The 24,390-nt window shown below is 60.9% G+C and overlaps 3 protein-coding genes across 4 annotated transcripts; 1 reads left to right on the top strand and 2 right to left on the bottom strand.

Annotated features, from left to right (window-relative positions):
• Nucleotides 1-1,160: 1,160 nt before the first annotated feature.
• TNFAIP8L1 (TNF alpha induced protein 8 like 1) lies at nucleotides 1,161-10,856 on the top strand. 2 transcript variants are annotated; one of them, XM_067312846.1, is made up of 2 exons: nucleotides 1,161-1,380; nucleotides 9,326-10,856. In XM_067312846.1, exon 2 carries the CDS (start codon nucleotides 9,328-9,330, stop codon nucleotides 9,886-9,888), a length of 561 nt encoding a protein of 186 aa, XP_067168947.1. In that variant the 5' UTR covers nucleotides 1,161-1,380; nucleotides 9,326-9,327; the 3' UTR covers nucleotides 9,889-10,856. The 2 variants fall into 2 exon arrangements, with proteins under 2 accessions (XP_067168947.1, XP_013798150.2); XM_013942696.2 differs by lacking the exon at nucleotides 1,161-1,380 and adding an exon at nucleotides 6,503-6,639.
• Nucleotides 10,857-13,123: 2,267 nt separating this feature from the next.
• Nucleotides 13,124-18,213, bottom strand: MYDGF (myeloid derived growth factor). Its single transcript, XM_013942697.2, is given in 7 exon segments — nucleotides 13,124-14,028; nucleotides 14,397-14,469; nucleotides 15,045-15,126; nucleotides 15,695-15,756; nucleotides 17,078-17,128; nucleotides 17,976-18,153; nucleotides 18,155-18,213. Coding segments are annotated over 7 exon segments (585 nt in total). The 3' UTR covers nucleotides 13,124-13,948.
• Nucleotides 18,214-19,251: 1,038 nt separating this feature from the next.
• On the bottom strand, nucleotides 19,252-24,371 carry LOC136994529 (cathepsin L2-like). Its single transcript, XM_067312847.1, has 8 exons — nucleotides 23,581-24,371; nucleotides 21,719-21,844; nucleotides 21,438-21,560; nucleotides 21,094-21,243; nucleotides 20,655-20,879; nucleotides 20,411-20,579; nucleotides 20,087-20,201; nucleotides 19,252-19,870 (listed from the first exon to the last, which is right to left on the bottom strand). The coding sequence occupies exons 1-8, from the start codon at nucleotides 23,581-23,583 to the stop codon at nucleotides 19,771-19,773; spliced, it is 1,011 nt and encodes a 336-aa protein (XP_067168948.1). The 5' UTR covers nucleotides 23,584-24,371; the 3' UTR covers nucleotides 19,252-19,770.
• Between the last annotated feature and the right edge of the window lie 19 nt (nucleotides 24,372-24,390).

Raw genomic sequence — 24,390 nt, 5'->3', positions numbered from 1 at the left:
GTCAGCACCCTGTGAACGCCCCCGCCGCTCGCCCCGGCCGCGCGCGCCTCCCCCCGCCAGCTCCCCCCGCTCCGAAGCGCCTCTTACTCATCCTCCTGCAAAAGGCCCTCGGCACCGAGCCAGGGTCCCAAAACGGCTCCCGCTCCCTCCTCACCCAGCGCCGTCCAGGAGGAGACGCAGCAAACGGTGCCGACACGCTTTGGCCATGCACCCCCCCCCCACCCCGCGCACCTATCCCGTGTGGGTAAACGCACCCACGGGCACCGAGCTGAGCACTGCCGTGCTCAGGACACCCATGCCTGCGGGGCGCACGGGGCGACTCTGCCCAGCGCTGGGTGTTGCAGCCCGGCAAGGGAGCACTGCCGGCTCCGGCACCTCCGGGACGGAGCGGGACGCTGCCCCCGGCCCTTACGTCGTGGCTCCCAGCAGCACCCGCTGCCCCCGGCAAAGCCCCTGCCCGAACCCGTCCTCGCCGCGGGGCTGAACGGGGCCTCGGGGGCTACGGGGCCGCTGGCGTCGCTGAGGTTCAAGCAAGCAGCTAAAAAGGGAGACGGAAGCGGGCTGATCCTTGAGCGTAGCAGCGGAAAAAGACGGAAATTGGACTGCGCTCGCCGCGTGGTCCGGCAGCGCGGGCCCGACGGGGCAGACGGCTGCTGTGCGGGACGGGGAACGGGGGGCGACGCTTTGCTCGGCGGCACCGGGGGGCTGCGGCGGGGGGAGGCCGGGGCGACCGGCACCGGGGAGCCCGGCAGCGGTGAGAGCCCAGAGGGCAGCAGAGGTGCTGCAGCAGGGGAGGGGGGCAGCTGGGCCCCCGGACGCCTGGGCCCTCCTCCCGGCCTCGGTGTGTGCGGGGGCGGGGCGGGATGCAGCGGTAAGGATGGGAAAAGGAAGGTGAGGGGGGAGGCAAATCCCGGGAAGGGTCGGAGCGGGGGAAGCGGGGCAGGGACCCTGCTGCTGCCCCCCCCACGGCGGGGCCCGAGGCGGGAGCCGGCGCCGCGCGGGGGGGGGGGGGGGGGGGTCCCGCCTCCCTCCCCTCTCCTCGGGGGACTCCCCCGCCGCCCGCTCCCATTGGCTGCTTCGTAGCAAGCCCCGCGCCGCCATTGGCCGGCGCCGCCCGGGCGGCTCCGCCCCCTGCCCCGATGTATCCAAGTTCTGCCCCGCTGGATACTTTGTAGCAGCCGCCGGGCGGGGGGGGCCGGAGCCGCCGGCACCGGGCACCGGCACCGGGACCACCCCAGCCCTCCCCCCCTCTCTGTTCCCTCCGATCCCGGCGTGGGAGAGGAACCGGGGGGGAAACGACCCCCCCCCCCCGCGCCGTGCAGCCGCCGGCCGCTACCGGAGGGGGCCCGCGGCGCTTCCCCCCGCGGCGACGGGGCGCAGGTAAGGGCTGCGCGGGGCCCGGGGGGGGGGCGGCGGGAGCGGGGGGGTCCCCGCGGCCCCGACCCGGCCCGGCAGCTCCGCTGAGGCGCCCCGGGACCCCGCCGCAGCCCAGCGGTGGCCGGCCCCTACCTGCCGCCTGCTCAGAGCGGGTGTTTGCGTGACGGCGGAGCCCCCAAACAGCCTCTCCGGGCCCTTCTTTTAAAGGGGGAAATCCCCGTCTCCAGCTCTTTCTGTCCTTGGGATCCAGGGTGGAGCTGGTGTCTCCAAGGGGTTCAGCACCCAACACCTCCCCTGCGGGGGGGGTCTCCTGGCCACCCAACCCGCCGCTCTGGCCACGAGACGCGGCCGCTTCTCTAGAGGCGCGAGGGGTTGCCGACAGTCTGGCCCTTTCCTCCTGCCGCGATGGAGAGGGCAGCGGTGAAGCCGCTCTCCGAGAAACCGGGAGGCACCGACCCGTCTGTCCTCCTCGACTCGGTGCCCCGGACGCCTGGGTCCCGGCATGGCGTGGAGAGCGGCGCACGTGCTGCGTGCGCCTGTGCCGGGGAGAGGAGGCAAAGGGCTGTTTGCCCCCTTCCTGAGAGACGTCTAAGGGCTAGAGGTCCTAGGGAAGAGGGGACAGGGCTGACCAAGGATTCGGGAAGCACCGAGAGGCTGAAGCTCTTTGGTGGACTGAGCTCTGGGCTGGTGTTTGAGAGCTCCCGCATCTGCTTTCCGGCTGGGCCTCCATTCCCCGCAGGGGTAAAACACAGGAGAACGGTGATCTCCTTTAGGAAGGAAGCGTTGGGAAACCAGCTGCGAACGAGAGACGGGTTATTCCCTTTAGCGTAAAGGGGAACCGACATCTCTTGCCTCCTTGCCACCTTTCGCTCCTCCTGGCTGGGAGCTTTTGTTTTTGCTCTTGGAGGGGTGTGAAGCAGAAAGTGGCAACTCGCGGGCTGACAACAGGATGTGTTTTTTCTGCACCACGCCTAATTGGCCTGCGGCGATCACCGCCACGGGAAGCCGTCGAGGGCGAGAGCTCCGCAAAAGGCAAAGCGCGGCTCCCGGCTCCGCCGAGCAAACAGCGTCGTCAGGGGCACGGCCAACGGGCGTTTCGGGAGGTGGTCAGTCTCCAGGCGACTGTCTGGAGAGGACGCGCGAGGGCTCGGCTCCCCGGGCCTGCCCGCGGCACGGTCCTTGCACCTCCCAACGGCGGGGGCAGGACTCGGCCTCGACACGCTGCTGGCCTGTCCCAGGCTGTTAATTCCTTGAGGCATGAACTCGCAGCAGTGCTACGTTTTCCTTGGGCATTCGAGGGCTTTCAAAGACCAAACTTCTGCATCTGCTGAGATACCAATTCCCTTGGGCTGGTGGGGAAACTGAGGCATAGGGGGGCCCTCCCCGAAGGAGCGCTCGATAAGCTGAAGGCAAGGCTGGGCATAAAACCTGACTTTGCCAACTCCTGCTGGCCAAAGCTCTAGTGGCTTCGGAGCAGACTGAGAGGTTTTTTTGGGGAAGGACTGGAGCCATATAAGTTATTTATTGACTTGAAACACAGCGTGGCTGGAGGCGGGTGGCAGGGATGGGGACCTCACTGCGCTAGGCACAGCAGGACAGTCCCTGTCTGGATTGGAATCTCAGTCCGTGAAATTTTTCCTTGCTCTCGGAGCGGCTTTGTCCCTGCAATGGTCTTCCGACAGCGTAGGAAGCATGTGATGTGCTGCTCAGCCAAGGTCCCCGGCGCTGGGAAGCAGGACGGAGCGAGGCCTGGCCTCTGTTTCCCCTCTCGGCTCTTCACTTCCCCATCGCTCTCTTGAGTCGCTGTCTCCTCCGAGCGAAGGAGAAAGGAAGTTGCTGCAGGGGAGAACAAGCTGTTGATCCCGGCCCGATAAGAAAAGGAGGAAATGGAAGGCGAGACACATGCTCCAAAATAGCTCCGTCCTCCTCCTCCTCCTCACCGCCGCGTGCCAAGGCCAGGCGGCTGCGGCTGGGGTGCCCTGGCTCCCCTCTTCCCAAACCTGGCCAGGAGCAGCTCACACTGCGTGCCGGGAGCCCCGTTCCCACCGCGCGCCTGAGAAGCCGGCCCTGCGGGCCGAGCTGCGCTGCCGGGCCTCTCTTCCCACGCTCAGGGCTGGCACCAGCGCCGGGAGCCCCCCGCAGCCGCCGGCCCCGTTCCCTGCACGGGCACGTTGGAGTTGCCGGGGCAGAGCTGGGTTCCCAGGCTCTGGTTCAGCTCCGTGTGGGATTTTCACTCCAAGTCGGAGAGTTACCAGCCCCGGCAGGCTTATTGGCGACGCCGGGTTCGTTGCAAAGAAGAAACCCCACCGGCTATTTCGGGCGGCTTCTGGTTTCCACCCCGCCGTGCCTGTTGGCTGCCTGCCGCTCCTAATCGGCTGCGTGCCTGGGTGCGGCGAGGGGCTGGCGGGGCCGGCAGCGGGGGCTGAGCGGCGCTCCCGGCATGTGTACAATGAGCTGGCAAGTCCTCAGCCCTAGCAGCTCTTTGCTCAGGGCTGTCGCGGCTCCGTTAATTCCCCCGTTCTCGGTGCTGAGCGAGGGCGCCGGCAGCCAGCCGGAAGCGCTCTGCGCTCGCCGCTCCGGGGGCACGTGGCCGCGCGGCGGAGGAGAGCCAATGTCATGGGGCTGGTAAAGGCGCTTGCTCCTGGGACGTTCCTGGCTGTAAAGGTGCCAGAATCCCCAAGCACCTTTTATAAGGGATAGTTATTGCTTCCCGCCGAGCCAGGAGGGCGCCCAGAGAGGCCTGGGCTTGCGCCTCCCGCCGGCAGGAGAGGTTGGCAGGGCTGGGGAAGGTGCAGCCACTGGAGCTCCCTGCACCCATGGCATCCTGGAGGAAAGCTCTTGCAAAAGGCTGGGGAGCCGCTCGGAGTGGAGGGAAAATGAAGGAAAACGAGGACTGGCGGGGAGAGAGGGGTGAAAGCTGGAGCGGTGGCAGGGAACGGGCTGGTCACTGCAGCCGGCCTGGGTCCGGTCTCCGGCTACGTGCTTGTGCCCGCTCCAGGACTACAACCCTGCTCCGGTAACCCAGCCCGGCAGCAGGCTTTAATTAATTAAACGCTTGTTGGATACTCAGGGCAATGGAAACCGATACGGGAGGGGAGAGCCAGAAAGAGGGCAGGGGAGCGGGATCGTGGTTTCAGCCTCGTGCCGCGCTGGCGAGCCGAGCTGCGTGTTTCCACCCAGCCCTTGGTGGCGGTTTCGCACAGGGCCGGGGCAGCAGAGCCCTGCAGCAGCCCCCCAGGGAAACGCACCGGCTCCCTGCGGCACCACGGGGTCCGGGTCCGGCTCCGGGGCGGGCGGCCGGGCGGCGAGGTGCTTCGCGGAGCGGCGGCAGGGAAGCCGGGGAGCCCTGCTCCGCTCGGCACCCGCTTTTCGCTGGCGGGTGCCTCCTCGGTGCCGGGAGCTCTGTGTCAGAGGAGACTTGTTACAGCGCGAGATGGAACCGGGCAAAACACGGGTTGGGAGCACGAGTGCGGGGGCTCGCCGGGGGCACGTTAACACGGCCCTAATGAGGAGGAGGAGGAGGAGGAGGAGGCGCCTCACCGCCTGAGCTCCATGGAGCCGTTCCCGTGTGCCGCACGCTTGCTCTGTGCTGACCCATAAATTATTTAAGCGCTTTTGTGTTCCTGCATGAAATATTCATCCTGCTGCTGAGGGAGCTGGGATGGGGGGGGATGCAGGGGGGCGAAGAGCAGCGCACAAAGAAACGCTGCCAGTCACCCGGTAATTGGGACCTGGAAACACGGGAGCAGGAGACACCGGCGCGCAGGAGCGCCGGGGGCCAGCGGCCAGCGGGATGCGAGCGCCGGGGGCAGGAGGGGAGGCAGCTCCCGGCGGGAGGCAGGAATAACCACCGCGGCTTTTCTGGCAGGGGGGAGCCGCTCGATCCCGGCCGCCAGCCCTCGGCAGAGCCGCGCAGCCCCCCGCCGATGGAGATGTCGCTGGAACGGGCTCCTCCGCTGTAAATGAGCTCCCAGCACGCGCTTCGGCGCGTCAGCTTTGCCTTGTCACGTTCCAGCGCCACCAGCCCCCAGGTGCTGGCAAGATGACAGGGTTTCATGTTCCCCCTGCAGACAGCAGCTTTAATTGATGCTTTCTAACGAGCAGGATGGATCCCACTCTGGCTTTACACCAGGAGCGGCGTCGGCTCCTCCGCGAGGGACGGACGGGGGGCTGAAGCCCGCCGGGCCGCGGGTGCTGCCAGGTGTTTGATGAGCTGCTCTCGCTTTGCTGAGCCGCAGCCTGGCTGCAGGGGCCAAATCCGGACCTGGGGGCAAACACTGCTGAGGGCAGAGGGGAGCCAGGTTGCTCCTGCCAGCGCTGCGTTTGTCCCTCCGCTCCCTTTGCCTCCATCCGAACGGCTCTCGGCCATCCCAGACCCCCCCGAGCGGCAGCAGAAAGCCTGGAGGCAGCAAGCAGCCCTGCAGGCAGGATGCTGCTCGCTGGGTGATGGCTGCTAAGTGCTGGAAGGGGAAGCTCGACACCGAGCTGGCCCCGGAGCACGGATCCGCCTGCTTGCCGTGTCCCCACGACACCTCTGAGTCACGGCAGCGCCGCTGCTCCGTGTCGCGGCCGGGCCGAGCCCAGGGAAGTGGCCCCCAGGGCGGCCTGTCGCAATGAGTTTCGGTGCGGCAGAGCATCACCCTTCGCAGTGCACGCCGGGTGTCCACGGCCGGGCCCCGGCCAGGCCTCACATCACCGCTCCCGGGTGGAAAGCCCTGGCTCCGAGACCTTTGTTCTTCTTGCTAGGATTGGGATTCCTGGAAAATAGGTGGAAAAAAACAAAGGAACGGCGGTGACCGCGCGGGAAACCTCGGTTCAGGGGCCCCGGCCCCTGGCAGCGCCGCGCTCTTCCGGAGCGGTGACGGACTCATTGCACAACGGCGCTGGGCTGCTCTTTCAGTGGAAGCGGTTGGTTTTTGAGGACGTTTGCATCAAAAAGAAGAAGGAAAGAAAAAACAAGCTCTGAACAGGGCTGGAAACTTCAGCGACAGGAAGGAAATCTGGCGGTTTATTTCGGTGGCGAGCCTGCGCTTTGGGGCAAAGCTGCCTCTTCCGGGCACTGATAAAGGCAGCAGCCCCTCGGCAAACAATGGGGCCACGAGGCACCGCCGGCCGGCAGGGCCTTTCCCGGCAGGAAAACGCTTCATTCCCGTGGAAATCTCCCATTTGGAGTTAAAACAGCGGCATCTCCCCATCAGGAAGAGCGGAGCGCGGCGGGGAGGGTGCTGGGCACGGGGCGAGCAGGAGCGAACGCCCTGGGAGGTGAGCTTTGCTATTCCCGCTTACGTTCCCAGCATGCTGGAGGAAGAATTAATGAAAACCGGGAGCGAACCAGCTGCAAAAGATCCTGCAGGGGGCAAGAGAGGGAGCAGATTGCATCCCCAGGGTCTGCAGTCTCCCCTGGGGAAAATCCTCCCTCCGTGCCTCAGTTTCCCCCTGTGCCCGCCGCTCATCTCCGCAGCGGCAGGATCGGGCTGCGGGGCGGCGCGATGCTACAAAACGCCCCGGGCCAGGGGCAGGTGCCAGCTGGGAGCTGCGGGCGCGGAGGGCAGCTCGGAGAAGCTGGCATTTCCTATTTTTCGCGGGCTCCGGGGGTGGAGTTTGCACTCGGTTTATGGCTGCGGTTGCCCAACAAAGAGCTCAGGCGTGGGAATTTCTATTTATACGGGCACCGCTCGCTGCAGCGGAGCCCAGGGCACCAGCAAGGCAGGAACGGGGCCCGGCCCCGCCGCCGCCCGCAGAGCATCTCCTAGGGCGCGAACGCAGCGGCAAAGCCCCGCTTCCTCGGGAAGAGCCGGGGGAACGGGCCGGCCGCCCCAGGGCAGAGCATGGTCTCGGTTTACGGCAGTGCACTCGGGATGCACGCGGCACGGTTTATCTGCTGCAGCCAGCCCCAGGGTCTTGCTCGGCCGGCCGGCGGCCACGGCTCCGGGTGCTGGTGTTACGGCTGGTCCCCAGCGCGCGGGGGCTTCTCGGCCTCGGCGTTCCTGAGAAAAAGGTTGAGCACAGGCAGGGAGAGCCGCAGGGCTGGGAAATTCCCTTCTTCTCCAGGGGGGAGAGAAACCTAGGGCAGGGAGAGCTGGGGGGACGTGGCGAGCGGTGCAGAGCCGCCGGTGCCCTCCTGCCCGTCCGTTCCTCCGTGCCCGTCTCTGCCAGCGTCTCCCCTGCGGGTCCATCGGGCAGAAAATGAGCCCGGCCCGCCAGGGAGCCGCCTGCGGCTCTGCAAAAGCTGGCTTTGCTTTGTCATTTCTGTATTATTAAGTGCGAGAACCTCAGCTCAAAGCTCACGCTGGCAAAATCAATGTTTTCACATAGAAGGAAATACTTACAAACCTCGGTGTTTTTCCTAAGGGCTGTAAATAACACCACATGCGGCAGCTCGCACGGGGCCATTTCCAATGGCTCCATTACCACTCGCTTAATTTATATCCTCGCCCAGCCTCGGCCGCCTTCCCGGCCTCGTGCTCCTTTGCAGGGGCTCGGAGCCGGCGGCCGGGAGCTGCCCGGGCAGCCGGAGCTCGGCTCGGCCCCCTGCGCAGCCGTGGCCGGGCGAAGGCGCCGGCGCCGCTTCAGGGCGTTTGCCGCGTCCGAGCGCGGCGTGGACACGGGGCCGGCGGGGAGCTCGGTGGCTGCAGCCAGCTCGTCCCCTTCCCCGCCCTCTCCGGCGTCCCACCGGCCGGTCCGGTCCGAGAGGGGCTTGCAAAGCCCCCTCCCTCCGGCGGCTGCTCGCGGCCGTCCCCGCGGGCTCGTCTGTGCCGCGGAGGAGCCCTGCTCTCATCTGCAGCCCGAGCGCCTTCGTGGCCGATTTATCGCCATCCATCCGCACCCCATCAACGTCCTTTAGCTTAAATAGCTCTTCTCCCTTGCCGGTGATGTATTTATAGAGCAATCCCTTCTCCGCTCTCGCTTTCCCAGGCTGACCGCGCCACGTGCAGCTACTTGCATAAGCAACCTGCATCTCCGCCGGTGCAGCCCCGCGCCGGAGCGGGTTGTTATCACGCTGTTCTTACATCGCTGTGATTTGTAGCGCAGCGATTTCCAGGGGCAGGACGTATCTCCAGGGCCGGCGGCGCTTTAGTCATTCACATCAGGTTTTAAAGCCGTAATGTGCCCAAGCGGATTGATTTGTCTCCGCGAGTCCCGCCCGGGGCCCGTAACTCGGTCTCTAGGTGAGCAGGGCTCGGAGAGCTCTGACCCGCCACGTTTTTCACTCCGAGACAGGCTGCCGAGTGCCGCCGGCGTGCTCCGGCCAGCCCGGGGCGGGCAACGCTTTCGGCTTGGAGGCGGTGGAGCCGGTCGCAGAACCAGTCCGGGCTCCGACGGCGTGGGCGTACCCGGGCGAGCAGAGCGAGAAAGAAGGGCTTTGAAGCAGTTCGGCGCACGGGCGAGCAGCGGCAGCGCGCCGCTTTGGCGGGTGCCGGAGGAGCGGCGATGCCGGTGGCCGCTGCTGCACGCGGGCGCCCGTGTGCTTCCCAGCCGCGGCGGGTGATTCACGGCCCCCACCTGGGTCGTCCCCGTCTTGCCCTGCAGGAAGTGAGTCAGGTTTTAAGGAAGACGTGTTACAATGATGGGGCAAGAGCCCTTCCTGCATAGGTAGCAGCGCAACGCCGACCGCAGGAGGAAAGGCGGGAGACGGGGCCCGCGCGCCTTTCTAAGGTACGGAGCCTTCTCTTGCCTCTAAAGGCGCATCTGCATTCAGCAGCTTTTTCCCAGAATTCAGGGGAAGGAAGCCAGGAACATCCTACAAATTGTCCCACGAGCGGAGTCTGGGCCTGTGAGCTCAGCTCTTTTCTGCCTTAGCACCCAGGCAGCGCCTCCTTACCCCTTTTGGGCTTGCTGTTAGACCAAGATGCTTTTTCTCCTCGCAGAAGACAGCGTGGGAGGAGAGGAGACAGGGACTGTTCCAGGGCATGGGCTGAACCGTGTGTGTCTCTCTTTCCTCTTGCAGAGATGGACACCTTCAGCACCAAGAGCTTGGCCCTGCAGGCCCAGAAGAAGCTCTTGAGCAAAATGGCTTCCAAGACCATGGTCAACGTCTTCATCGACGACACAAGCAGCGAAATCTTGGACGAGCTCTACCGGGCCACCAAGGAGTACACCCACAACCGCAAAGAGGCCCAGAAGATCATCAAAAACCTCATCAAGATCATCATGAAGCTGGGCGTGCTGTACCGCAACGGGCAGTTCAGCCCCGAGGAGCTGCTGCTGATGGAGCGCTTCCGCAAGAAGGTGCACACCTTGGCCATGACGGCCGTCAGCTTCCACCAAATAGACTTCACCTTCGACCGCAGGGTCATGTCGGGCGTGCTCACAGAGTGCCGGGACCTGCTGCACCAGGCCGTCAACACCCATCTGACTGCCAAATCCCACTCCCGCATCAACCACGTCTTCAACCACTTTGCGGACTACGAGTTCCTCTCAGCCCTCTACGGGCCGGCCGAGCCCTACCGCAGCCACCTGAAGAGGATCTGCGAGGGGGTTAACAAGATGCTGGAGGAGGACAACATATGAAGCAGCCGGGATGGGGCATCGGCAGCGCCTGCTGCCTGCTGCATCCTCTCACCTGTGGGACCGAGGACAGGACGTAGGCCTCTGTCGGCGCTCGCCAGGCTTTACGTCCTCTTCTCTGTAGTGCTAACTCTCTCGTTTCCTCCTCTTACATAAAGACTGAACTTTTTTACTTTGTCTAACCCTTGCCCAGGGTCTGCAAACCCTCCCCCTGCGCTGGGCTGAGTCCTTTGCAGGCTTCCCTGGGCTCCTGTCCTCCCTGGGCTCCTGCTGTACATTTTGTTTTCTCCCTTGCCCACAAAGTGCTCTTAGCTCCGAGTCCAAGGAACCGGCTGGGAATTGGACTCACTGCGTTGAACTCGATTCTAATCCTCCTATGGAAAAAAACAAACCAAAGACTCCCGGTGTGTAACACCTGCAAGGTGAAGCTGAGTAGGGGGGGGGTTGCGCGGAGGAGCGGTCGTGATATCCTCCCTCCGGAGGGCTGCAGGGCGGCAAAGCCGCGCGGGTGCATTTCGGCGGGTTTCCAGGAGCTCCACGGCACGGTGGGAGCAAAGCGCGCTCCAGGCTTGCGCTGCCCGAGACGGGAAGGGGCCGCTGCACTTTGCAGGCTGGAACGGGCTTTGGCCTCCTGCGAGGCAAGTCCTTGTGCCCGCAGGATCCCCTCTTGCTTGGGTGAGTCCCCTGGGCTGGATGGGTCGCCCAGACGGAGGGAGGTGAATCGACCTGCTCCTTCTTTACGTCCCCAATGCGCCCGGTCATCCAAGACCCACCTGGACCCCCCACCAGCCTCCTGCGGCCGGTATCGCTGTGACGGCTTAGCTGCGTTCCTTGGGAGCTGTCCAAAGCTGTCCCTAGTGTTTCCTCTGTTTTACGTGTCCCAGACTCAACTATGATTGTTGGTTTTCAGCAAACTCTGTAGCCCTGATGAGTTATTTAAATAAACTCGCCGATGTGGCCTGGGTGCACAATGTGGTTGTTACGTTGACAGTGACAAAAGGAGCGCTGCGGGCGGACGGGCTTTGTCTTTAAAATGAAGATTGAGCTTTGTGGCCTGGAGTTTTTATTTTCCCATAGCTGGATGGGAGCGATATCCCAGCCCCAGCAGAGCCTGCTTCAGCGTCCGATTAGGCTCTCTGAACCTGGTCGCTCTCGGGGAGGACTCACCAGATTAGACTCTTCCTGCATCGCTTCCCCTCCTCTCGGACGCGCGCGAACGCAAGGCGCTGTCCTGCATCCCCACCGGCTGGAGGACAAACAGCCCCGCTGCCTCCGAGCGGCTCCCACAAGAACGCGCGGTGTAAGAGCCTTTAGTTTGCACGTGGGGAAACAGAGGCACCGAGCGAGGCGGAGCTGGGAATAAAACCTGAAATCGAATCAGTGCTCCAGCCGCCAGGCTGCCCCCCCTTCCCCTGACGCGAGGACGAGGACGATCCCCCTTAACCGCTGCCAGCCAGGCTGCCCCCTGCTCCTCGGCACAACCGCCCGGCGCTGCGACGGCGGGAGGAGACGGTGCGAAACCACGGAGCGAACCCGTAGCAAAGGGCTGGGGGCGGCTTTGCTCCCACGCCGGCTCACGGACCCACGCACACCCTTCTGCAGCAGCGTTCCCGCAGTTCCCTCGCTGCACGACAGCAGCTGGGAAAGCACAGCCCTGGTAGCAGAAGGCAAAGGGTAGTTTTACAGAGTTAAATGCAGGCACGCTGGAGAAGCGTTGTGCTCTCAGAGCACGGATGCACCAGCCGTTGCCTATTTATTTCCAACGCTCTGATCTCTGCTTTGTACTTTGAAAATTGCCCTTTTAGCTGCACGAGCTCAGCCGGCCTTATCTTCGTGACCTTCTTGTGCCTCCCGGTCCACGGGATGTCTCCAGGCGTGGGAGGTTGCCAGTGCTCACGGACTCCGAGCGGAGAGCAGCTCCGCAGCTCACATTCACCACTCCCTTTCTGCTGCCGGCTCGAAGCACTGATGATAAGTTTCAGACGTCAAGCTTAAAAAAGAAATAAAGCCCCTATCTTTGTCATTTCATAGGCGTTGCTCCAAATATCACAGTTAATTTAATTGTGCAAAGCAGCTAGGGATGGGGGTAAAGTGCGCTGACAAGCGTGCACATAGGAGAAGGCAGCCAAGATTCACGGAGATGTTGGCCCCTTGGAAAGGGCGGGTGAAGCCGGCCTTTGGTGAGCAGCATTTGAGAGCAGACGTTCCCCGTCCCTACTGGGCTTCCTGCAGCTGTCAGGTACGCGCCGATGAGAAGCCTGGCTTGGAAACAGCTCCTCGCTGCTCGGTGGAGTATTGGCAGATGCAGAGAGCGTGCAAAGCGGGGGCTGATGGATGCTGCCGTGGCGGCTGGTGTGCTGACAGCCAGAAATGCTTCGCTGTTCTGTTCTTGAGGTGCATGTCAGCACCAGCTGCAGGATGCTCCTTAATTGCATGAAACAGCCCTGCTGGAACGAGTCTCCTGACTCGCTGCTGTTTCCTTTGTCCCCAGGATTTCTCACACCCCAGTGTGGGATACAGGACCACACTTAACTCACCGAATGCCCAGCACCAGCTTTCCTTCACATGCAAATGTCTAATCTGAAACTTCCCTCCTCGCTCCACAGCAAATGCCCCCCTCATTCCCAACCTCTTGCCTTCTTGCCATCTTATGGCCTGGACTTCAAATCCCAACCCCGGCCGTACACATCTGGGAAATGATGCCCTTCGGTTCCCTTTGCTTTGGTTCCCTCCAAGCAACTGGTTAAACCAGGAGAAAGGTCAGAGATTGCTGCAACACCAGAGCCCTAAACGCAGCTCAGAGCTCAGGCAGGAGCTGGGGACATCCCTGCCCACGCAGCAGCATTCCCTGGGCCTGCAGTTCCTGAAGGAGCTGCAGAGCAGGGAGAGAAGCATCCATGAACAGCCTGGAAAACAGAGCTTGTAAAATCCCCAGTGCAAAGCAGGGAACCCCTCCAAACACAGACAAAGCAGCTCCCAGCGACCAACAGCCATCACCAAGCATTGCCTCTGGATTATGCTGTTGGGCAAACTTACGGCTGGAGCCTTGTCCTCGCAGGGCGGCTGCAGGCCGGCAAATGGCACCAGAGCATCTGCCGGGACTCCTCTCGGGTGGGCAGACCCCTCGTAATCCCTCGGCAGCCTCACATCTCATCTCCTCCTGTCGAGCAAACGCCGCAGGTCGTGCTACTCACTGGGCATCCCCATGGAAAGGGTAGGAGTCACAGACTGGAGCGAATTCAGGCGACAGCGTTATGCTTTATTTTTTTATTTGTGTTGTATTTACACAGGAAAGGAATTCCATATTCCCTCAGTGTTATTACTCTAGATAAGAAAAAAAAATCACTTCTGTAGGTAGAAAATAGTCCTGCAGTTGTACTGAGACATGAAAGTGTTGCTCGGATGGTTTCCTGGGTTGTGTCAGAATAAGAAGGCCAGCGCAGTCTGCAAGCTCTGCCTTCCCTGTGCCAAGTTATCTCACCCTGCTCTCTGCACTAAGGCAGGTCCAGAACATCCTCCCTAACAAAACCAGTGACGGTCTTAGTAGCCCCACTCATCAAGCAGTCAGAGAGCCAACTCTATCGCTTCCTTCCCCCTCCCACCCAATTTAATTTGTTCCTCCTGTCATGCTTGCAGAGAGAGAAATCCTGTCCCTCCTCCAGAGACTACAGAGTTAACGACTTTCCTTTAGCAAACCTTGTTTAAATCCAGCCGCTTATCTTTCTGCATTGCTCTTTCTAGCAAGGGAGATAAGAAGCCCCTGTTAGAGGGGAGCTTTACCATATTCAGAAGATCAGCGAAGCAGAAAGCAGGCGACAGAACGGCTGGCTGCAGATCAAGAGTCTCAAAGGAGGTTTCCAGCTGCAAAGCACATTGTTACTCTGACACAAGACAGAATGCATCTGTCTTAACACCTCCAAGTCCCACTTGTGTTGGACCCCAGTACATTTCAATATGGAGCAGGAAAGATTTGGCCAACCAAAAACCCCGCCAATAACAAGCAGTCCCCTCTATCTGCCACGCTCTTCCAGCTGAAACACCCTGCCCAGCGCTGGCCTTGGGGTCACAGCTCGTCACGGGGCGTTTTTGCTACAATCATGAGTTTGGACAGTTCAGAACGGAACTTGCCTTCCTTGTGAGACACTAGAAAGAGAGAAAACACGCAAAGGATAAACAGATGGTAAAGCATGAGCAAACAGCCCTGCTGGTTCCTTTCCAGGATGAAAAAGCCAGTATGTCGGGCCTTGCACTTCCTTCTATGCAAAGCACTAGTATGTTGTGATAAGCCCATTCTTTCCCCTTGCTAATTAACATTTACACTGGAACACGACCTGCAAAATCCTGCTGTCCACCATGGATCAAAAGCACTACACCCCTGACTCAGTGACATCCAGCATCCTCCTACGTCCTGTCACCTATCTGCACCAGTTCTAAGCTCTCGTCTCCTGGTAGATAACCAGGCTTGTTTCCCACACCAGCCCCCTTTTCACATACTTCTCTTGGTCACAGACCTGTTGTTTCGGTGACTTCAAATTCTTCCTGTTTTAAGGGGACGTCACTTTGTCCACCCACTGCAGCTTTAGACTGAAATGGGAAGGAAGAAGGTTTTAAGCGGTTGAGGCAAGTCAAGAAACAAACAAAAAAACAGGTCTCAAAAAAGAAAGACTTTGCGTTTTAATAAGGTAGAGTGAAAGGATTAAATCAGCCAAGGAACCTGTAAGGAGAATCTCTAGCTATTTTTCCATTTCCTATTAAATCATGAACTTGTATCCTTCAGACAACTGAAAGCTTCATCACTGAAGACAGTGGGAAATGGAAGAACAAGGGCTTTGAATAGAACAGGCAAAAGGATCAGCAGAGGTTTTATTTACTTTGTCACATGCAATTTGCTGAGATAGACCAAGACTCCCCGTGCCCTGCGCACCCCGGTGGGATGGTGTCTGTTGGAGTCACTGACACCGGCAAAGCCAGCAGCCAGCCGATGGCTTTGAGGAAGCAGAAATGAAACGGTGCAGGAGGGCCTGACTGCATCCGCTCTCCTGACCGCCACCACACTCCAGTTCAGGGCATGGTAGAGCCCATTTTATTGGACTAATCCAATTCACATTTTCTAGCCGTCCTCCCGCACACCCACTTCCAAATGATCAGCTGGGACTTACATAAGCCATGGCATACTCTATCTTGGCTCCTTTCACTTCAGCTTTAAACTGGGTGAAGAAGAGATAAGACTTTCCTTGGGGCCTGAAACAAGAGAGCAAAGTCTTTGACACTGAAAGCAGGAAAAAGTTACACGGGAGGGGAGGATGTGGGCAAGGCTCAGGCACAGGGGCTAAAGCCGGTTGTTGGCTCTCCAGGCCACAAGTGTTGGAGCCATCCTTCTCTGACCTCTCAGTGAGGGGACGAGTCAAACATTTTCTTCTAGTCCCTGCTGTTGACTGGATGGGCTTTGGCAGGGCAGAAAGGATGGAGGTGTAGATGAGCTGCAGGGGTTCACAGGATTCCCCGCTTGCCCCCTCCACAGGCACCTCTGGCTCTCTTGCAGCTCCATCTAGCGTGGAAGCTGGCGGGGGGGTTGTTCCCCACAGCATTCAAAAACCGCTGCCCGGCTGAAGAGCCCACCCAGAGTCACAGCAGCTCTAGCGAGAGGGAAGCGCTCGTGCGCTCTCCCCAGCTAGGCAAACCCAGCTAGGACGCGCCACTCCAGCCGCCGCTGCCGCTGGCAAGGTGCGGTGGCTCACGGCCCATGGCTCAGATCCCATCTAGCCTGTCGCTGCGTTTGCCTCAGAGAGGTTAGGGTTAAACAACGCACCTCCAGACAGAGCAGGAAAAGAGCAGGTTGTCTTCGCTGACTCCAATATTCATCTGCCATTGCTGTGGAGGGGAAAGGCCCAAAGAGTTAATTCGGGTAAGAGCTTCCCACTCATGTGCGCCCCCCAACACGAAGCACCTTCCTCCCCAAACAGCTGCAGGCGTCACAAGTTTCCACCACTGCAATTACTCCTGGGGAAGCAGCTCATTAGAAGGAACAGGACTGAATCAGAGGCAGAAACTTACAGTAGTATTATTATGTTGTGGCAAGGGTGTTATTGTAAAGGACAGGGGTGGAGAAAGCTTGAGAACATTTGAAAGTCTCCTGCCAAATGGTGACTTATTAAAATAACACAACAAAATTACAACACAGTTGCTGCTGGCCCCTTTTATCTCGTATTGCACAAAGCACAGGGCTGGCTGCCTCCCTTCCACAATTTCATTAGTACAGTTACAGAGAAGAGTCAAAGACTCGTTCCCTTTTATAATAAAGAAAAAGGACCTGATGCTAGATAGAGGACTTGCATGAAAGAAAGTACGAATTCCTCTGTGTGCACAGCACCTACTGCAACAGCAACCTGAGCTGCAAACACCTTCAAGCCTCGTAAAGAACAGAGGAGTTACTCTTACAAGGCCCTTCCTAGCAACGGGGCTATAAAATATTGCTCGCTTTGTTCTCCAAAGGAGGCATCCAAGCCAGAGATTGGTTAAGCCTTACAAATGTCACGGCCTTGCAAACCACAGCATCATTGCAACACACAAAGGACACTTCCTTTCAAGGAGCAAAAATCCAACAAGTTACTTTTATAAACATGCAATGTTGGAAACTGTTGCAACCATCCTTCCTTTCAGCTCCCAGTTCCTGGAGTCAGCCAGTCACAAAAGTAACAGCTTCCTCCCTGGAGAAAAATAAGGTTTTTTGTCCCTTTAATTATACAAAAACCCTATAAATGTTGAGCCCCACCGATCCCAAAAACTATCATTTTAAGCTTTTGGAGTTTTAGGCACAAAAAGTTTTTTTCCTTGGTTTTTGAGCTTTTTTGATATTACTACAATATTAAGACTAGTTTCTCTGCAGGAATTACTGTATCTGAGAACAGGAATGTCTTACAACATCACTTGCACTCAAATTTAATAACCTTAACACCTCCACAGCAGCCAAGCTCACCGGCCACAACTAAATCTGGAAAACAACTGATAACGACAAAATAATGACCCATTTTAGCAGAACAAGGCTTGTGGCAGAATAGCAGTCTATCTTTGGAGCATGTAAGTCTTTCTTAGCTACTATTATTATCAACAGACACTTCCTGAATAGCTTCTTATTCTGTGCAGCCTTAGAGACTGAGCTTAAGGGAAACATCTGAAGGTTTGCCTAACTCACCTCGTTTGTTCCTCCCTGAGCAGAGTATGTGAATGTGCAGGTGTAATCTCCCTGGAAAAAGAGAAGAAAAATATGAGCAATCACACTCCAACAGGAGAGTCCTTGCGACCAGCTATTTGCTGGGTATCTGCAGTTCCCTTGGCAATGCAAAAGGCACGTGAGATCTGTGCACACTGGAGAGAATCCCTGGGGCCGTGGGCAAGGTGCAGCCCTTGGCGGTCTCGCCCCACGGGAGAAGCGAGGCGAAGTCCGAGACATCCGTGTCTGCGCACAGCAAGGGCCAGAGCTCAGCAGCCTGCAGGCCCTGATCCCCTTCCCCTTAGGACCCTTTTCCTTTGGGGACCCTCTTCCTCATGGCACCCCCTTTCCTTGAGACCCCTTTTCCATTGATAACCCCTCACTCTGCTGGGGAATCTCCTCCCTTTGGAGATCCCCCAGGGGACCCTCTTCTCCTTGGGGACCCCTTGCTATTTGGGGACCCCAGTCCCTCACTTTGGGGCCCCATTCTCCTTGGGGACCTCCTCCCTTGGAGACACCCCCCCCCTCCTTGGGGACCCCATTCCCCGTGGGGCACCTCCTTGCAGGGAGACCCTGCTTCCTGGGGAACCCTCTCCCCGAGGCGCCTCCCTCCCTCTCTCCTTGGGGACCTTCTCTCTTTGGAGACCCCCTTCCCCTGCCGAGGCCGAGGCCCCACTGCGGCCTAGGCCCCCCCGCAGCCGGCCCCTAGCAACCAGCCCTAGCAACCAGCCTGGACCCCCCCCCACAACCCATCGCCCTGTCCCGCCTTCCCTCGCCAGCAGCCAACCGCCGTGGCGGGAGGCGGGAGCGACGTGGCTCCCAGCCAATCAGGGGGAGGCGCGTATCCTCTCCTTTCTCTCTTTCCCTCCTCGCCTCTCACCAGGCTCCGGGAGAAGGAATGGACCATCCCGCCGGGCCGCACGTCGAAGTCGGTCGTGCTCGGTCCCTCCTCAGCCCGGGCAACCAGGCACAGGAGGACAGCGGGCACGACCCCGGCCCAGAGCCTCCGGCCACCCATTCCGCTGGGCGCCGCCATCTTGGAAAGGAAGCCTGGGCTACGGCGGGCGGGAGGGGTCAATTCGGGCCGCGGCCGCTCAGGCGGGCGCCCGGGCGGCCATCTTGGGTGTGGGCAGAGAGCGCGGGCGGGTTCACCCGCGGGGGGCCCGCTCCCGGCTCAGCCCTCCAGGGGGATGGGGCGGGGGACACGGGGACCTTGGGGACAGGAGACCATGGGGACAAGTAGCCTTGGGGACAGGGGACCATGGGGACACTGGGACTAGGGTCTATGGGGACAAGGGTCCATGGGGACAAGTGGCCTTGGGGGCAGGGGACCATTAGGACAGGGGGCCATGGGGACAAGGGAATATGGGGACAGGGATCACTGGGACAAGGGGCCGTGGGGACAGTGGCTGCCACCCAGCCAGAGCCTCTGGGGTCACAACACAGGCTGTGCTGGCAGATGTGCCCCACTGCAGGCTGGGGCCAGCTGTGGCACATTTCGGGGAGCCCCCATGGCCATGGGGCTGCCATGGGTGATGGCCCGCGACCCTGCGGCACCATGGGCAGACGGGGCTGGGGCGTTCAGGAGGCCCCTCATGCCCTGGCCTTGCACCCACTCGCCCTCCTGGGCTGCACACACTAAATCCCCCAAATCGTTCAAGGGGGAGAAAAAGCAGGTTTAGGGAACAAGATTCACCAGATCGCCTTTTCCAGAGGCTGGGGCTCCTGCCCAGCCAGCCAGTGGCTCCAGGGAGGTCTGGCTGCTCCCCAAGGCTGGGCAGTTACTCAGCTCGGGCTTTAAGCACTGAAATCAATCATCCAACTATTCCCAATCCTGCTGTCAAAACGCTTGATTCACGGGATACCGTGGAGTCTGGGGAGAGGAGGGAACGGAGCCGAGGCCATGGAGCGGCTCCAGTGAACCTCCGGGGCTTCAGCATGAAGGACACCAGGCAGGTCTGGTGCTGTGCTGGAAGGCAAATTGCCAAAATAGCCTCAGGGAGGCTCCGGACGGTGCTGGGAAATTGAAAAATGGGTGGAGGAGGTGGGAGAGGGAAGGAGCATGTGCTTTGATAACTCAGAGAGGTTGTAAGGATAAACCAGAGAGGTTTTGCACTGGAGTAACTGCTTTCCATCTCCACACATGACTTCTGGACTCTATTGGTGTTGTATTTCCCACTTTTTGCTTGTTATACAGGTTTAATTTGGTCAAGATGTATTTTTTAAATAACTCAGCTCGCTGGGGGTGTTTGCACAGCCCTGGGGAGGCCACGGGTTCAGGTCAGGCAGAACCGGTGGAGAGCTGCACTCACGGCCAGAACATCCAGCCTTCCCACCGCCGGCCTTTGGGATTTAGCTGGAAGGAAGAGGGGCCGCTGGTCTGCAGGAGGGGAAAGGGACTGCCAAGCTCGGAGGCAAGGTGCGGAGAAAGCCGTCCTCACGGAGCATTGTGTGAAAGGAGCTTGCCTTTCACGCCAGGAAAAGCAATAGCTGTATTAGCAATGCTCCAGCCGCCACGTCGCGCTCTGCTCAGTTTGCGGGCGCACAGAGCAATCAGCCACGCAAGAAAAGCCTCTTCCAACGGAAAACCGCTCCCGGGTGAATGCCGAAGCGCGGCAAGGACTATTGCAGCCCCCGGCCCGGGAAGCACCGGGGGGGAAGCGGGGCCGCGGCTCTCACAGGACAGGAAAGCTGGCCTGGTTGGCCACTCCGCAGTGATTGTCCACTCCTTTGAGCAGGCGGATGTAGCCCCGCTCGCCCCACACCTCCGACCAGCTGCAGGAAGAGACGGAGAATGAGCACATCTGACCCGGCCCCGCGCTCGGCGGAGGAAACGGCACCCGAGGCGGCGGGGGGCCCCGAACGTCGCGGGCTGCATCCAGGGACGCTGCAAGCACCTGCGTCCCCTCTGGGGACCGCTCGGACCTTGCAGCTGAGACCCGGGAGGGGACAGGCAGGATGCACGTGGGGGGAAGCGCCCTCGGCCCCTACCTGTTCTTTAAGATCCAGTAGGCGACGCTCTGCCCGTTCTGCTGGCTCGTGCCGTAGCCCACGGCCAGCATGGCGTGGTTCACCCGCTGGCTGCAAAACGCGCTGCTGAAGATGCCTGGGGAGAGCAGAGCCGGGGTGAGCCGCGTACCCCCCCTTGCTCCACCTCCGGGCGCGTGCGGGGCGGCTGGTCACTCCACCCCGGGCATTGCCGAAGGGGCAACTCCGCCGCTCAACAGCCCGTCAGCCCCAAACGGGGCAGCCCCGCGAGGCCCCTGCTTCAGTTTACCCATCGGCACCCCGCCGCGGCGGAGCGCCCCACGGTACCTGACGTGTAGAAGTGGAAGTGGAAGCTGCTGGCGTCCACCGCCACGGACACGGGGCCCACAGCCGCCACCGCCTGCTCCAGAGCCGCCTCGCTGCCCGGCGCCACCAGCCGGACGGCAGAGCAGTTGGCGGCCCGGTCCCGGGGGTCGTAGCGGCAGCTGGAGGCATCCTGAGAGGAGGGAGAGAGCAGATCAGCCGGGCAGCGGGACCAGCCGCTCCCGCGGGGCCCCCGCCGCCCCCTTACCGTGCCCAGGTAGGGGTAGACGTGCTCCGAGTTCAAGCCGCCGTTGTCGTGCACGTACTGGAAAGCCCGGGTGACGTAGCCGCCGCCGCAGCCCTCGTTGCCCAGCTTTCGGGAGCAGTCGATGAGGTTCTGCTCGCTCAGCACCACCAGCTTCCGCGTGCGGTTGAAGACGAGGCCTTCGAGGGCCCCCGTGGCGCTGAAGGCCCAGCACGACCCGCAGTGCCCCTGGGCGGGAGGGCGACGGCGCGGGCTGACGGCCCCGTCCCAGCCGCCCCCCCGCAGCGCCCGTCCCCTCGGCTCCAAAACCGCAAGGAACCGAGGAACGGAAGTGGCCGAGCATCTAGATCGCCCGGAGGGGTTTTTTGGGTTTTTTCTTTGCCACCTCGGAGGATGTTTCCTCCTGTTTCGGCTGCCCAGCCGGAGCCCCCCCCGTGCCCACCTGGTTCTTCACGGGCGTCACGTAGCCCTTCGCCCGCCAGTCCACCTCCGCCGGCGTCCTCAGCGCCGCCGAAGCCCGGAAGAGCGGCCCCGGCCCCTGCTGCCGCCCCGGGGCGAAGCCGTTCAGGAGCTGGTTAAACTCCTCGTCCGTCTGCAAGCCGCCAAGAGAAAAACCTCGTGCGGGCGCCCGTGAGCGAGGCCACGGCCCGGAGATCCCGGCCGGCAGCATCGCTGCCCCCCGGCCCGGTCGCGGCCCCGAGAGGTGGCTGAGCCCTGGGGGCCCCGGCGGCGCGGGATGGGGGTCTCCAGCCCCCCTGCTCAGGCTCGGGACGCGCCAATGGATACCAGGTCTCCGTAGTGGTTCATGCCCAGGCGGAAAGTGTGTCTGCCCTGCGCCTGCTCCCGGTTGTGCTCCTCGATGCGCCGCAGGTTCTTCTCCCAGACCTCCCTACGGGTGGCCTCCACGTCCTGCCGGGGAGCACAGCAGCGGCGGGGTCGGATGTGGCGCCTGGGAATGCCGGAGGGATGCCGGACCCGGGGGGAGCCGCGGGCCGAAACCCCTCCGGAGCCAGCACCGGCGTCTCCCCTGATCCTGGGGACGCCGGGCATCGCCGCCACCCGCCTACCTCCGGGTACTCCTTCGCGTGGAGGCTCTTCCAGCCCCTCCAGGCCTCCTCCAGGGTGGAATCCAGCGCCGCGGCGCAGCCCAGCGCGGCCAGCAGCAGCCCCAGGGGCAGGGCCATGGTGCCCGGCTGCGGGAGGCGAGAGCGGCTGCGGAGCGGCTCCTGGGCCTGCAGAGCCCAAGGCGGCGGCGCTGCCATCAGCCAGGCCGGCAGCACGTCGCCTCTTTCCAAGCCCGGATTAAAAGCGAGGGTAAAAATGCAAACAAAGCGGCCCGAGACGGAGGGAGGCAGGAGACAGGTTTGCTCCTCCAGCTGTGCCGGTTTTTGCACGGACGTGCTCCTGTTTTGACAGGAGCTTTAGGAGGTCTTAGCTGTCCTTTTGGTGGTATTTAACTGTCCTTTTTAGGAAAGGAAAGAGCAGCGTCGAGAGAGACCGGAGCCCTGTCCTGCTCCCCCAGCGACAGGGCAAGGCACCCGCGTGCCGAAGGGCGGCGAGGATGGGGAACGGGCCCAGCCGCAGCGGCACAGCCGAGGTCTAGCGCTGCCCCGGGCCGGGCTGGAAGGACCCGCAACCTCGTCCCCCCCCCGGCTCACAGCACAACACACCAGCCCTGCCGCTGGCTGCGGGGCTGGGATTACCGCGAGCAGCCCCTCCACCGAAAAAGCAGCCCGCGCCGGGGGGCGACGGGCAGCAAGCGCCACGACGGAAGCGTCGCATCTGTCCCGGCCCGAAGGCGGCTCGCGGGCTGCCCGCGCGTACGTGCTGCGCTGCAATCCCTCCGCGAGGATTTTCCAGTATCGGTTTACACCCTGCTTTTTGCAGCCGTTCCCTCCCCCGGCGCCGCCAGGGCTCCCGCGCCCGCCAGCCCCGCTCCAGCCATTTGTCTTCCTTGCATCCCTGCTGCCCAGACCGTGCAATTGCTGAGCAACTTCTGCTGCTCTGCAAAGCCCCGGAGCACGTGGCAGGACCGCGACAACCCTCTCGGCAGCAGCAAAAGATCAAATGCCCAAGAGGCAGCTCGTCGCCGGAGGGGCAGTTTCCCCTGACGCAGCTTCCAAAGCGCGAGAGCTGCTGTCGCACCTTTGCTCACGCCACGTGCTCTGGGAAGGGAGACGCCGGACAGTTTGGCCCCCCGAGCGCCTTGCAGGGCGAGGGTGGCTTTCCGAGCTCATTGTGTAGCTCGAGAGCTGGTTTTGTTTTAAAAATAAGTTACTGAAAACATCTGCTGTCCTCCACATCCGACTTCTAAAATAAAGCCCCAGCTGCGGGGGTTTCGTGGGAGAAATGCCTCCCAAGCCGCTCTCAGGCTCCATCCCATTCTCGAGGAACAGTATTTTTATTCGGCTTCCCCAGCATCCGTTCCAATGTCCTCGGCTTCCTGCGGCCGTTAGCGCTCGCTCGCGCAGGAAATTAACTCAGCTTTCTGCTACAGCTGCAAATTCTCTCTATCCAAAAGAGAGACCTTGAACCTGGCTTAACCGAGCTTCATCCTCCAATTGCCTTTCCTCGCAGGACAGCTGGGTGGAGGCTTCCTACATCATTTGTATTTCAATCCCCAGCAAAGCCTGTTACATAGTGCAACAGCTCGGGATTGCAGGAGGTGATTTCCCAGTAAATGCCTCTCAGGATCTCAATACTCAAAGAAGAAAAACAGCTTTTTTTTTTTTATGGCATCAAATAATCCTACAGCTTCAGCAGCAAGCTTGGAGGATCAAAGGAGCTGACAGATTTGTAAACTCTTCTAGACAAGGACCTTTTAAGAGCACGTTGCAGATACGTTAAGAACACTTGCTCTTTCGGGACAGGAAAAAGCAGTCAAGATTAAGGCTGAAAAGAAACAAACCCTGCAAAACAAAGCTCTTACCATCCACCGGCACCCACCCGACTCTAGAAGGCAGGGGAAAGGGCAGCAGCTCTTCTGCCTGCAAAGGAGATTGCAGTCTTCTCTCAAGGAAACTTCAGAGATGTGCAACTTCCTCCATTACGTCCCCTTCCGCTCCTCCGACCTCTAAGCTGTACCAGGAGTTACTCAACAGGGTGTGCGGTAGATGCTAAAACACGACTGCAATAGTCAGAGCAACTATTTGGGCGCACAGAAGAGAAGGGGGCAACAAGTACGCTCGCGGCCATGTTCAGAAAGCGAAGTGTCCCAGCTGTAAGGTGCTTTGCATTTAAAGCAGAAGCCTCCAGCTTGCATCCTCAAGGCATTTAACAGCAGTTTAATTAACACCTGACTCCCATATAGAAAGGAAAACAGCAAGGCCAGTTTTGTAAGCTTTCAGCTCCAGAAAGAGCGAGCACAGGCAGGCCCCAGCACCCACAAAAAGCGGCTCAGCACTCGGGGCCCTCCCGTGCTCCAGCGTGGGATCAGAGCTGCGAGCGCTTGGCAGCCGGGCCGGGGCGCTACCCGAGCTGCGGCGCAGCTGCATCCCCCCGAGAAGTCGGGGCGCTGGGCGAGGCGCTGCATTTGTGAGTGCAAAACGCCCGACTTGCTCAAGGTCACCCTGAGCCAAGACCACGATCCTGGATTCCCAGCTCTCCCCTCTGCATCTCCGACTGCTGCATCACGCTTCCCCCGAGGAACATCGGGGCTTTAATATTCGCTCCACTGCTCCACACAGAAACTGAACAAGCACTTTGCTTTCACCCCAGGCACAGCTTTGGCTGGTGTGAG

The sequence above is a fragment of the Apteryx mantelli genome, chromosome 30 (genome assembly GCF_036417845.1).
Source record: "Apteryx mantelli isolate bAptMan1 chromosome 30, bAptMan1.hap1, whole genome shotgun sequence".
Taxonomy (NCBI): Eukaryota; Metazoa; Chordata; class Aves; order Apterygiformes; family Apterygidae; genus Apteryx; species Apteryx mantelli.
Note: the sequence above shows the minus strand (reverse complement) of the source record. Positions and strands in the feature narration are given on the sequence as shown.